General features: G+C 51.4%; 2 protein-coding genes across 38 annotated transcripts in view; one reads left to right on the top strand and one right to left on the bottom strand.

Moving 5' to 3' along the window:
• The window catches only part of TTYH1 (tweety family member 1), a 20414-nt gene extending 16900 nt beyond the window's left edge, over nucleotides 1-3514 (top strand). For 4 of the 13 annotated variants that reach the window (XM_035285367.3, XM_078360871.1, XM_035285357.3 and 1 more), the window contains 3 exons: nucleotides 2201-2343; nucleotides 2862-2945; nucleotides 3132-3514. In XM_035285367.3, coding sequence (XP_035141258.1) covers nucleotides 2201-2343; nucleotides 2862-2945; nucleotides 3132-3165 — 261 coding nt within the window. In that variant the 3' untranslated portion in view covers nucleotides 3166-3514. Of the gene's footprint in view, nucleotides 1-2200; nucleotides 2344-2477; nucleotides 2524-2861; nucleotides 2946-3131 lie in introns of all 13 variants that reach the window. The other 9 variants (XM_078360873.1, XM_035285359.3, XM_035285364.3 and 6 more) reach the window with 3 other exon arrangements.
• LOC144580862 (uncharacterized) overlaps nucleotides 1-13405 on the bottom strand; it is a 37956-nt gene that overhangs the window by 19664 nt on the left and 4887 nt on the right. For 9 of the 25 annotated variants that reach the window (XR_013531109.1, XR_013531108.1, XR_013531107.1 and 6 more), the window contains one exon: nucleotides 1-12744. This exon is cut by the window's left edge. The gene's annotated coding sequence lies outside the window, so the exon portion shown is untranslated. The remainder of the gene's footprint in view (nucleotides 12745-13405) is intronic. The other 16 variants (XR_013531110.1, XR_013531132.1, XR_013531131.1 and 13 more) reach the window with 9 other exon arrangements.

Raw genomic sequence — 13405 nt, forward strand, 5'->3', positions numbered from 1 at the left:
CCAGTCAGGCAGATCAAAACTCCTTGAGCCTGACTAACATGGTGAAACCCCAACTCTATTTTAAAATTAAAAAAAAAGAAAATCAACAATAAGGGACATCCAGGATGAGGAGGAAGGAAGGTGGGCGCTGGAACCTAAGAGAATCTGCTCCGATCTCGCTTCTGCCCCTCCCTGGCAGTGTGACTCTGGGCAAGTAGCTTGCCGTCTCTGGGCTTCTTCTTTCCACCATTGCAGAAGGCGGCAGTGTGAGGGGGTCAGGGGTCAGCGTCTGCCTCCAGGGCTGTTGTGAGTATGAAGGACATTGTGCTTGTAACAATACACTCAAAACAGAGCTTCCAAGGCAGGGCGTGGTGGCTCACTCCTGTAATCCCAGCACTTTGGGAGGTCGAGGCTGGCGGATCACCTGAGGTCAGGAATTCGAGTCCAGCCTGACCAACACAGTGAAACCCCATCTCTACTAAAAATACAAAATTAGCTGGGCGTGGTGGTGCATGCCTATAATTCCAGCTACTCAGGAGGCTGAGGCAGGAGAATTGCTTGAACTCGGGAAATGGAGGTAGCGGTGAGCCGAGATCACGGCATTGCACTCCAGTCTGGGCAACAAGAGCAAAACTCTGCCCCAGGAGAAAAAAAAAAAAAAAAAAAAAGAGCCTCCATTGCCCCAACAGGTCCCTATCCCCAACCTCACTGGCTCAGTAACAGACACCCCACCTCAACCAGGTATTCCTGCCAGAAACTCAGGGGTATCCTTTCTGCTCCCTGCTCTTACCTCCCACAACCATTCCCAAAGCAAGTTCTGTTGGCCCCTCCTCTGAAACCTATCTGGACACCCACCACTGTTTCTGCCACTTCCCCTGTGCCCTGGTCCGTGCATCCTAGCCACCTGCCTCCTGACTGCAGGGGCCTCCTCCCTGCCCCCCGCCTGCCTACTCCTGTCTGTCCTCCATGCAACAGCCAACCAACTGGGTGATCCTTTTAAAACACAATCCGATCATGTTCTTCCTCTGCTTAAAACCCTCAGCGATTCCCCCTGCACACGGATTAAAATCCCTGCTCCTTGCCCTGACCTACAAGGGCCTGGGTGGTCAGTCCTGAATATGTCTGCCTCTGGCTTCAGCCCCTCCCGGCTTCCTCCACACAGCCCTCTCCCTGGCTCCTTCCTGGGGGACTCATCCCTGCTGTGGGGTCACCCGGCCTACCCCTGCCCTGCACTGCCCCCCACCCTCCTACCTTGTCAGCACACCACCATCTGGGATGGCCTTCTCGGTCCTGGGACTGGGGGCGGTGCCCGGGTCGGAGCTGTGAATTGAGTTAGTTAGTCTGTGCCAGTGCTGGGCACTCGGCGAAGGCCATTTCTGCTGACTTCTTGGGACGACCGTCATCAGAGCCAGCATTTGTGGCACGTGGAGTGTGTATTGTGTGTGAGGCATCATTCTGAGCCACCGGTTGGTTCTGCGTGCTGTTCCATGTGCTCTAGGCCTGCGATTCTACTCCCCAAGGACAGCTGGCCGTGGCTGAGGTGCTGCGGGTTGTCACACAGTGGGGGGGGGGGGGTGCTCCTGGCATCTGGCGGGTGGAGCTGCTGGTTGTCACACGGCAGGAGGGGGTGCTCCTAGCATCTGGCAGGTGGAGCTGCTGCTCAGTACACAGGGCGGTGCCCTCACCACAGAGAATGAGCTGGCTCAAAACGTCAGCAGGGCCCAGATTGTGAAACCTTTGCCCCTGGACCGAGGCGGAGCTGGTGGTAGCTGGCCAGCAGGCACTGAGTGCCCCCGGGAGGATGCCCTTGCAGGGGATGCTGCTGCTGGGAGGGAGAAGGAAAGGGGAGTGTCAGTTCTCAGGTTCCTGGGTGGATGCGGATGGGGAGAGGGCACAGGGCTGGTGGGAGGTACTAGACTGGTTCCAGATGTGGGGTGCTGTGGGAGGAGGGCCCCTGTCAAAGGGAGATAGGGGCCTGCAATAACACGGGGGTGGGGTGCAGCTCAGGAGAAACCGAGCCTGGAGCCTGCGCAATTAATTCCTGGGTGCCAGAACCATCACACCGATGACCCCACTGTATTCGCAGAACTGCCCTTAGACAGGGGAAACTGAGGCACAGAGAGGTCAACTGGCTTGTGCAGTACCACAGCTGGGAGGACAGACTGGTGTGTGCTGGCGGTGGGGGTGTGGGGGGCACTGCCCGATGACGCCCTCCCCTCAGGACTATGGCGCAGCCCTGCGGGGCCTGTGTGAGGATGCCCTGGAAGGCCTGCTGTTCCTGCTGCTCTTCTCCCTGCTGTCCGCGGGAGCGCTGGCCACTGCCCTCTGCAGCCTGCCCCAAGCCTGGGCCCTCTTCCCACCCAGGTCAGGAGTGGGGAAAGGCAGGCTCCTAGGGAGGGAAGAGGAGGGCAGCACCTGGGGACCACGGTTGGGGGGGGTGCAGCCTCCTGATGGGTCCCCCATCCCACCTCTCTGCCATGCCCCGCATCAAACCCCAGTGACGACTACGATGACACAGATGATGATGACCCTTTCAACCCTCAGGTAATGGACTCCTGGGTCTGAGGGAGGAGGGGCTGGGTCTGAGGGAGGAAGGGCTGGGGTACTGGACTCCCGGGTCTGAGGGAGGATAGCCTGGGGTCTGGACTCCTGGGTCTGAGGGAGGAGGACTGGGGTCTGGACTCCTGGGTCTGAGGGAGGAGGGGCTGGGGTCTGTACTCCTGGGTCTGAGGGAGGAGGGGCTGGGGTCTGTACTCCTGGGTCTGAGGGAGGAAGGGCTGGGTCTGAGGGAGGAGGGGCTGGGTCTGAGGGAGGAGGGGCTGGGGTCCCACAGTACAAAGTTGATCCCCACTCCATTCCCTCCTGTCCCCTGACTCTCCTAGCAGGAATCCAAGCGTTTTGTGCAGTGGCAGTCGTCTATCTGAGCCCCTCCTCCCTGCTGGACTGGAGCCTGCCTCCCCTCTTCGGTGAGCTTCCAAGGGACACCCCCAGCTGCTGCAGCCTGGCCTCTGCCCTCCTCTCCCACCCTCTGCGATGCTCCAGGCATGGGCTGGGTGTGTCCCTCCAGGCATGGGCTGGGTGCTTCCAGCTGAGTGGCTGCCCTGCAGGCCCTCCAGCCCGCATCACTGCCCTGTCTCTGTCTCTCTCTACAGTTCCTTCCCTGGCTGCCGGAGGAGACCCCACTAACTCAGCCTGCCTGGGCTCTGACCACTAACACTCTTGGCCACGGACAGCCCACACAGGACCGCCTCCCTGCCCCGGCCCCTGTGCCCCAATCTCTGTCCTTGGCCTTGGGAGTAGCTGAGGGGGCAGACTAGGGAGTGTAGGGCTGGCAGGAGAGGGGGCAGAGAGTCTCAAACCCTTTACCTCGGCTGCCAGTCCCATCCTTGGAGGGACTGAGCTGAGGGGAGGGGGACATGAGTCCCCCTGCTGCCCCTGCCACGTCCCAGTGGGCTCTGACCTCCTGATCTCAACTCGTGGCACTAACTTGGAAAAGGGTTGATTTAAAATAAAAGGGAAGACTATTTTACAAGCAGCTGGGTCCTCCTTATTTCTGCCTTCCCTTGATCAGGCCTCCTGGCCGAGGCTGGGGCATCCTCCCAGCTGCCAGGCGTGTCTGCGCCTGTCCAGGCTCAGCAAGGGTTCCAAAGACACTGTTCTTTAAAAAAAAAAAAAAAAAAGTGAAAAAACAAAAAATATCCTTTCTTCTCTGATTCTAAAAGTGATACATGTGTCCTGACACAGGAAGGCACAGACATCTCTGGCACAGAATAGATGGCCTAGAAATAGATCTAAGTGTGTGTGTGTGTGTGTGTGTACACACATGACAGAAGACAGATTTCAAATCAGTGTGAGGATGGTTGGTTTAGCAGCAGTAGTGACATATCAGCTCTCCATCTGGCCAAAAACCTCTATAGAGAAGAAAGATGGAAGATCTGGATGTATGTGAGTAAAGGCACAGAAGAATTCCAAGAGAAATTAGGAGGGTGGGAATGGTGGGGCATGCCTGTGGTTCCAGCAGCCCCAGAGGCTGAGGCTCCTTGCTTGAGCCCATTTGGAGGCTGCAGTGAGCTGTGAACGCACCACTACACTCCAGCCTGGGCAACAGACCAAGACCCTGTCTCTTAAAAAGAAAAAAAAAAAAAAGACAAAAAAAAACAGAGAGAGGCTGGCTACAGAGGCTCATGACTGTAATCCCAGCACTGGGCAGATCCCGTGAGGCCAGGAGTTTGAGACCAGCCTGGCCAACATGGTGAAACTACATCTATACTAAAAAACAAAAAAAAAAAACCAACAAAAAACCCCCACAAAAATTAGCCAGGCATGGTGGCACAGGCCTGTAACCCCAACCACTTGGGAGGCTGAGGCAGGAGAATCGCTTGAACCCGGGAGGCAGAGGTTACACCACTGCACTGCAACCTGGGAGACCAAGCGAGCCTCCATCTCAAAAAAAAAAAAAACCCAGAGAGAGAGAAATTAGGAGAATGTTTGTATGTCATCTGTGTAGGGAAAGTGGGGAGGGAGTTTAAGCAAGAGATCATAAAAGCAGAAAGGAAAAGTTGGCTTATTTGACAAATTGTAGATAGAAAAGAATATCATAAAGTCAAATGGCAAACTGATAGACTGGGGAACAGTGCGTGAGTGCGTGTGTGTGTGTGTGTGTGAATTATGGTGCAGAAACAGATTATTCTTAAAACAGATGTAATGTACAAAAGCTTACATAACCTAAGAAAAAGACAACCCGGCTGGGCACAGTGGCTCAAGCCTGTAATCCCCGCACTTTGGGAGGCCAAGGCGGGTGGATCACGAGGTCAAGAGATCGAGGCCATCCTGGTCAACATGGTGAAACCCCGTCTCTACTAAAAATACAAAAAATGAGCTGGGCATGGTGGCGCGTGCCTGTAATCCCAGCTACTCAGGAGGCTGAGGCAGAATTGCCTGAACCCAGGAGGCGGAGGTTGCGGTGAGCCGAGATTGCACCATTGCACTCCAGCCTGGGTAACAAGAGTGAAACTCCGTCTCAAAAAAAAAAAAAAAGAAAGAAGAGAAAAGAAAAAGACAACCCATTTAAATGTAATCAACTGAGATGACTATTCAATAAAGTAAAAATTCCAGCATCAGTAAACAGACAAAAAGATTCAAACTCTAATAGTTGGGAACTGCAGTTTGAAAGAATGAGAAATACTCTTTCTCATTACCCAGATACAATAAAATTAGTAAGAGCGGTGACGTCCTGGGTGGGCGAGCAGGTCGTGGAGGGACAGGCACTCACACACGCTGCTCCGGCAGCTGTGAACTGCCACCATCCATTGCAAAAAATGTGCTTGTATGTGATCGGATCAAAACTGCTTACGCCCCATGCCCCAGCAGTCCTGCTTTTGGGAATCAATTTACAGAAAAAGACACACAGGCATCTGAAGACTGACTTATATTTAGAGCTGCCTATTATAACGATACCACCTTGATCTGCTAAACCTGAAAACAAACACCCCCGAAATAGAGAAGTCCAGTAAATCACGGCACAGCAGGGATCTCTGGAAGAAAGCCGCTCTTGGCAGGGTTGAGGGGTGAGGGAAAGCCTGGCAGGGCAGGGTGTGGCAGACAGCAGTGGCAGAGAGTGGACCAACGGAGAGGGGCCTACGTAGTGAAGCGCCCAGCTTTGCATTATTTTTCCTTATTCTTTTTTTTTTTTTGAGACAGAGTCGTGCTCCGTTGCCAGGCGCCAGGCTGGAGTGCAATGGCACAATCTCGGCTCACTGCAACCTCCGCCTCCTAGGTTCAAGCAATTCTCCTGCCTCAGCCTCCCGAGTAGCTGGGACTACAGGCACGCACCACCATGCCCAGCTAATTTTTGTATTTTTAGTGGAGACGGGGTTTCACCATGTTGGTCAGGATGGTCTCGATCTCTTGACCTCGTGATCCGCCCGCCTCAGCCTCCCAAAGTGCTGGGGTTACAGGCATGAGCCACCGCGCCTGGCCCAGCTTTGCATTCAAGACACTCCTGGGCCACTATCCTGGTCCTGCTTCTCATGGCCCTCACAGATGTGGGAAAGTCACTTGACCCGTTAGATCTTGGTTGCCTCATCCATCAAATGGGTATCACAGATCAGAAATCCAAAATTCCAAAATCCACAGATCCAAAGAGCTCTGAAGTCAAGCCATCCCCAAGCTCATTGGTCAGGAAAAGCTGACCTGCCTTGGTGGGAAATGACTTAACCCACGTTACTGACCCTGCCCGGTGTGAATGTTCACATACTTCTCTGCAGATATGTTAACGAGGTGGTGGAACTCTGCTGTGCGGGTCTCTGAGGGTGCTGTGTGCCCTGGGAATAGAGGGCACATTGCCTTTGACACGCTGAAGAATCCTGAATCCCAACCCACACCTGGCTCTGAGGGGCTTGGGTTGGTGCTGGATGACCCACAGGGCCAGATGCTATTGTCCAGCCTGAGGCCTGCCCCTGCTCTGGGCCTGTCAATCATTTCTATCTTGTGCTCTGCAAGGAGCGTTCAGAGGCAACTTTGGCTGTGAGGGCCTGAGGGTGGGGAATAAAAATCAGCTGCCATCTCGGAGGGGTTCTGGGGGCCACACGTGTTCACCCGCTTTCTTCTGACCATGGGGGCTGTCTGCCCCAGGGCTCGGCCTGCTGCTAGGCTGACTCCTTTCCTCTCACACACTGCCCTCTAGTGCCCCTGAGCCCACTTCCCAAGCACAGGCATCGTTGAGATTCAGGCTGCTTGATCTCCAATGCCAATGAGCCTGGCCTGGGCATGATCTTTCATCAAGAAGTTGGCCGGGCGCAGTGGCTCTTGCCTGTAATCCCAGCACTTTGGGAGGCTGAGGTGGGCCTCCCTGAGGTCAGGAGTTTGAGACCAGCCTGGCCAACACGATGAAAGCCCGTCTCTACTACAAATACAAAAAATTAGCCAGGCATGGTGTTGGGTGCCTGTAATCCCAGCTACTTGGGAGGCTGAGGCAGGAGAATTGCTTGAACCTGGGAGGTGGAGGTTGCGGTGAGCTGGGATCTCACCACCCTCATAACCTAATCACTTCCTGAAGGCTACACTTCCAAATGCAATTACATTGGAGGCGGGGAATTCATTACATGAATCTTGGCAGTCACAGACACGTGCAGGGCATGGCCCCTGGCCTTGGGCAGTTTCCTCACCCACATGTGCTGATCTACTCCACTGAAAACCCAAGGTAGGGGAACCGCTGTGCATCCCCCGAGTTCTCTCTCTTTATAGCTCTCTCCTCTCTGCTTGGAGCTGATATGTCTTCATCTTAGGTGGTGAAGCAGAATTGCTTGAAACAGGAGGGAGAGTTTGCAGTGAGCTGAGATCTCGGCACTGCACTGCAGCCTGGGTGACAAAGCAAAGACTCTGTCTCAAAAAAAAAAAAAAAAAAAGTGCAATTATGTTACTTGGAAGGGTGGGGCTGTTAAGAAACGGATTAGTGTCCTTATAGGCAAGGCCCAAGGGAGCTCATCCACCCCTTCCACCACGCAGGGGCACAGCTAGAAGGTGCTGTCTATGAACCAGGAACTGGGCCCTCCTCAGATACCAGTGCCCTGATCTTAGACTTCCAGCCTCCAGAACTGTGAGAAATCAGTGTTGTTTGTTTGTTTTTTGTGTGTTTTTTTTTGAGACAGAATTTTGCTTTTGTTGCCCAGGCTCGAGTGCAGTGGTGCCATCTTGGCTCATCACAACCCCTACCTCCTGGGTTCAAACGATTCTCCTGCCTCAGCCTCCCAAGTAGCTGGGATTACAGGCATGTGCCACCACGCCTGGCTAATTTTTTGTATTTTTAGTAGAGATGGGGTTTCTCCATGTTGGTCAGGCTGGTCTAGAACTCCCGACCTCAGGTGATCCACCCACCTCGGCCTCCCAAAGTGGGAGATGACGGCTGTGTTGGGATTACAGGTGTGAGCCACTGTTCCCGGCCGTGTTTGTTCTTTTTGAGTCACCAGTCCACAGTACTCTGTTATCGCAGCCTGGATGACTAGAATGCCAGGGAAAGAACCACCTGAAGGGATTGGAGGAAACAGCGCCCGAATTTGCTGCTCCTATCAGAAAAACCTCATTATTGAAGGAACATTGTGTAGAGCACTGGGAAGGGTCTTTTATCAGCTGTGGGGAATAATCATCCCCAAAAACACTGCTCTGGCCCCACCTGAGAAATCTTAAAAGCGAAACCTCAAAGGATCAAGTTGCTTCCAAGTGACATGACTGCATTCTTAAACAAAGCTCAAGAATATTTACAGGTGTACAAAAATAACCAGCACCTGACAAGGTAATGCTGACACTGTCTAGTGTCCAATAAAAAAATCACCAAATAAGTAAAAAGCAGGAAAACAGGGCACATGAGGATAAAAATCATTCAACTGAAATTGGCCCAGAAGTTAGAATTAGTCGGTAAGAACATTAAATCAATTATTATAGTGGACTCCATACGTACATAAAGTTCTTTACAGACAGAGAACATATAAAAAACCCCAAATTCGGGAACAGGCGCAGTGGCTCATGCTTGTAATCCCAGCACTCTGGGAGGCTGAAGTGGGCGGATCATCTGAGGTCAGGAGTTTGAGACAGCCTGGCCAACGTGGTAAAAACCCATCTCTACTAAAAAATACAAAAATTAGCTGGGCATGCTGGCGGGCACAGAGCAGAGATAGAACAGTCTCATAAAAATGCTCAAACCTCTCTCCACAAACGGTGCTGGAACAACTGGACATCAACATGCCAGAAAAAAAAAACAACAAAAAAACTCAATCTAGACACAGACCTTGTTCTCTTCACAAAAATTAACTCAAAATTGATCATAGACCTGGATGTTTAATGCAAAGCTATAAAACTCCTAGAAGAGAACATAGCAGAAAATCTAGGTGACTGGTTTTGTGAATTTTTTTTTTTTTTGAGAGTCTCACTTTTGCCCAGGCAAAAGTGAGTGCATTGGCATGATCTTGGCTCGCTACAACCTCCATCTCCCAGGTTCAAGTGATTCTCATGCCTCAGCCTCCCGAAGAGCTGGAATTACAGGTTTTTGCAACCACATCTGGCTAATTTTTGTATATTTTTAGTGAAGCAGGAACGGCGGGGAACAAACCACTCCAACACTGAACTGAGGAAGGAAGTGACTTTTTATTCAGCCAGGAGCTGTGGGTTGCTACATCCCCATTCCCCGAGCTGCAGCTTCTCTCCCCTTTCACAGGCTTACATCGCTAAAGGGGAAAATGAGGTGGAACTATGTCATTGTCCATTTGCTGGATGTCCGACCTTACAATCTTTGGGCTTCATTGATTTGCTAATTCATATGCTTCGTGAGCAGGGACCAGCAGGGGAGGGGGCTTACAGAGACAAGACAAAAGCAACTAGCTGTCTGTTGGCAGAGGTGTTTCCAGGAGGGGGCCTGGCCCGTGGAGACATGGGGGCGTGAACCAGTGCTGGGCTCCAGCCGGCAGGAATAACATTCATTTACAGCTTTTTCAAGGTTAACAGATAGCAGAGAGGCTGGGAACTAAAAAGGGAGTCATTTTCCCAGCTCTTTAGTATCTTATTTTATTTTCCTTCTTCACCCTCCTTCCCTTCTGGAAGGGGAGGAGGGAGGAGGTGAAATAGAAGGAGGTGAGGGGTCTCCCCTCTCATTAGTAGAGATGGGGTTTTGCCATATTGGCCAGGCTGGTCTCAAACTCCTGGCCTCAAGTGATCCACCCACCTTGGCCTCTCAAAATCCTGGATTACAGCCATGAGCCACTGTGCCCAGCCATGATAATTTTTTTTTGATACAACACGAAAGGCATGATCCATGAAAGAAACGGACAAGCTGGACTTTAAAAAACAAACAAACAAAAAAAACCTCTGCTATTTGAAAGACGTTTTTAATACAATGAGAAAACAAGCTGTGGACTGGGAGAAACTATTTGCAAGAGACCTATCTCATAAAGGACTGTTATCCTAGATATACAAAGAGCTCTTAAAACTCAGTAATAGGAAAACAACCTGATTAAAAAACAGGACAGGAATCTGAACGCACGTCTCACCAAAGAAGGCACGCAGACGGTGTGATGGCTGATATTAGGTGTCAGTTTGACTGGATTGAAGGAAGCCTAGGTGGCTGATAACGGATTATTTCTGGGTGTGTCTGTGAGGGTGTTGCCAGGGAAGACTGACATTTGAGTCAGTGGACTGGGAGAGGAAGACCCACTCTCAATGTGGGTTGGCTGCCAGCGTGGCTAGAACAACAGGCAGGAGGTGGGAGAGGCTGACTTGCTGAGTCTTCTGCTTTCATCTTTCTCCTGTGTTGGATACTTCCTGTCCTTGGTCTTTGGACATTGGACTCCAGGTTTTTTTGCCTTTGGACTGTTTTTTTTCTTTTAATTGCATCTTAGGTTTTGGGGTACATGGGCAGAACACACAAGATAGTTGCATAGGTACACACATGGCAGTGTGTTTTGCTGCCTTCCTCCCTTTCACCCACATTTGGCATTTCTCCCCAGGCTATCCCTCCCCAGCTCCCCCCGCTGCTGTCCCTCCCCTATTCCCCCCAATAGACCCCGGTGTGTAGTACCCCCTTCCCTGTGTCCATGTGTTCTCATTTTTCCTTACCCGCCTATGAGTGAGAATATGCGGTATTTCATTTTCTGCTTCGTGTCAGTTTGCTAAGAATGATGTTCTCCAGATTCAACCATGTCCCTACAAAGGACACGAACTCATGTTTTTTTCTTTTTTGAGATGGAGTCTCCCTCTGTTGCCCAGGCTGTAGGGCAGTGGCTCGATCTTGGCTCACTGCAACCTCTACCTCCTGGGTTCAAGTGATTCTCCTGCCTCAGACTCCCAAGTAGCTGGGATTACAGGCGCCCACCACCACACGCAACTAAGTTTTGTATTTTTAGTGGAGACAGGGTTTCACTGTGTTAGCCAGGACGGTCTCAAACTCCTGACCTTGTGATCCACCTGCCTCAGCCTCCCCAAGTGCTGTGTACACGCATGAGCTGGCCTTGGCCTTCGGACTCTTGAAGTTCCACCAGTGGTTTGCTGGGGACTCCTGGGCCTTTCCCCACAGGCTGAAGGCTGTGCTGTCGGCTCCCCTACTTTTGAGGCTTTTGGACTTGGACTGACATTGCTGGCTTCTTCCTTCCTGAGCTTGCAGAGAGCCTAGGGTGGGACTTCACCTGGTGATCCTGTGAGCCAGTTCTTCCTAATAAACTCCCTTTCCACCAGGCGCAGTGGCTCATGCTTGTAATCCCAGCACTTTGGGAGGCTGAGGTGGGTGGATTGTGAGGTCAAGGGTTCGAGACCCTACCCAAGGTGGTGAAACAGTCTCCACTGAAAATACAGAATTAGCTGGGCATGGTGGTGCGTGCCTGGGATCCCAGCTATTTGGGAGGCTGAGGCAGGAGAATCGCCTGAACCTGGGAGGTGGAGGGTGTGGTGAGCCGAGATTGCACCATTGCACTCCAGCATGGGGAACAAGAGCAAAACTCTGTCTCAAAAAACAAAACAAGACACCACTACATACCCCTCAGAAGGTCAAATCCAAAATGTTGGCACCACCAAATGCTGGCAAAAATGTATAGCAACAGAACTATCAATGGTGCCGGCAATGCAGAAAGAGAGTTACTTTGGAGGATAGTGTGGCAGTCTCTCATAACCCTAAACATCCTGTTAGAAAATCGACCAGCAACAGTGCTCCTTAGTATTTACCCAGATGGGTTGAAAATGTGTGCTCATAAAGAAATATGCAGGTGCGTGTTTACAGCACCTTTATTTATCATTGCCGAAAACTTGGAAGCAACCAAGATATCCTTCAATAATGTCTTACACATTCTGGTTGTTATAACAAAATACCATACACTGAGTAGCTGAGGCAGGAGGATCACTTGAGACTGGGAGGTTGAAGCTGCTGTGAGCTGAGATCAAGATTGCACTACTCGGCTGGGCGCGGTGGCTCACGCCTGTAATCCCAGCACTTTGGGAGGCCGAGGCAGGTGGATCATGAGGTCAAGGGATCGAGACCATCCTGGTCAACATGCTGAAACCCCGTCTTTACTAAAAATACAAAAAATTAGCTGGGCATGGTGGCGTGTGCCTGTGATCCCAGCTACTCAGGAGGCTGAGGCAGGAGAATTGCCTGAACCCAGGAGGTGGAGGTTGTGGTGAGCTGAGATACACTCCAGCCTGGGTAACAAGAGCGAAACTCTGTCTCAAAAAAAAAAAAAAAAAAAAAGATTGCACTCCAGCCTGGGTAATAGAGGAGTAAGAGACTACTTCTCTTAAAAAAAAAAAAAAAAAAAGGTACAGTTTTGGTCTTTTGCTATGATTGGGCTCCTAGAGTGAGAGCTCTGGATCCCAGCTGCAAGATAAGGGATCTGCAGCCAAGAAAAGGGAGATGAGTTTTCCAAGTCACACAGCTGGTAAGTAAAACAGCTGGGACTAGAACTCAGATTTCCTGCCACCCAAGATTATTAAAAGGAGTTTTCAGAATCAATCCCTTACTGGCCAGGTGCAGTGGCTCATGTCTGTAATCCTAGCACTTTGGGAGGCAAATGCAGGCGGGTCACCTGAGGTAGGGAGTTCGAGACCAGCCTGGTTAACACGGTGAAATAATATCTCCACTAAAAATACAAAAATTACCCGGGTGTGGTGGCACATGCCTGTAATCCCAGCTGTTGGGGAGGCTGAGGCAGAGAATCGGCTTGAACCTGGGAGGCAGAGGTTGCAGTGAGCTGAGATCACGCCACTGCACTCCAGTCTGGATGACAAAGCTGTCTAAAAAAAACAATACTAATGAAAAAAAAATTTTTTTAAGTGGGCTGGGTGCGGTGGCTCACACCTGTATTCCCAGCACTTTGGGAGGCTGAGGTGGGTGGATCACCTGACGTTGGGAGTTTGAGACCAGCCTGACCAACATGGATAAACCCCATCTCTACTAAAAATACAAAATTAGCTGCGTGTGGTGGCGCAGGCCTGTAATCCCAACTACTCAAGAGGCTGAGGCAGGAAAATCGCTTGAACCCGGGAGGCGAAGGTTGGGGTGAGCCGAGATCGCGCCATTGCAATATAGTCTGGCAACATGAATGAAACTCCCATCTCAAAAAAAAAAAGGGCCGGGCGAGGTGGCTCACGCCTATAATCCCAGCACTTTGGGAGGCCGAGGAGGGTGGATCATGAGGTCAAGAGATAGAGACCATCCTGGCCAACACCGTGAAACCCCGTCTCTACTAAAAATAAAAAAATTCGCTGGGCGTGGTGGCGCGTGCCCGTAATCCCAGCTACTCAGGAGGCTGAGGCAGGAGAATTGACTGAACCCAGGAGGCGGAGGTTTCGGTGAGCCGAGATCACGCCATTGCACTCCAGCCTGGGTAACAAGAGTGAAACTCCGTCTTAAAAAAAAAAAGAAAAAAGAAACCCTCTAGTGACTTGTTAGAGC

The sequence above is a fragment of the Callithrix jacchus genome, chromosome 22, assembly GCF_049354715.1.
Source record: "Callithrix jacchus isolate 240 chromosome 22, calJac240_pri, whole genome shotgun sequence".
Taxonomy (NCBI): Eukaryota; Metazoa; Chordata; class Mammalia; order Primates; family Cebidae; genus Callithrix; species Callithrix jacchus.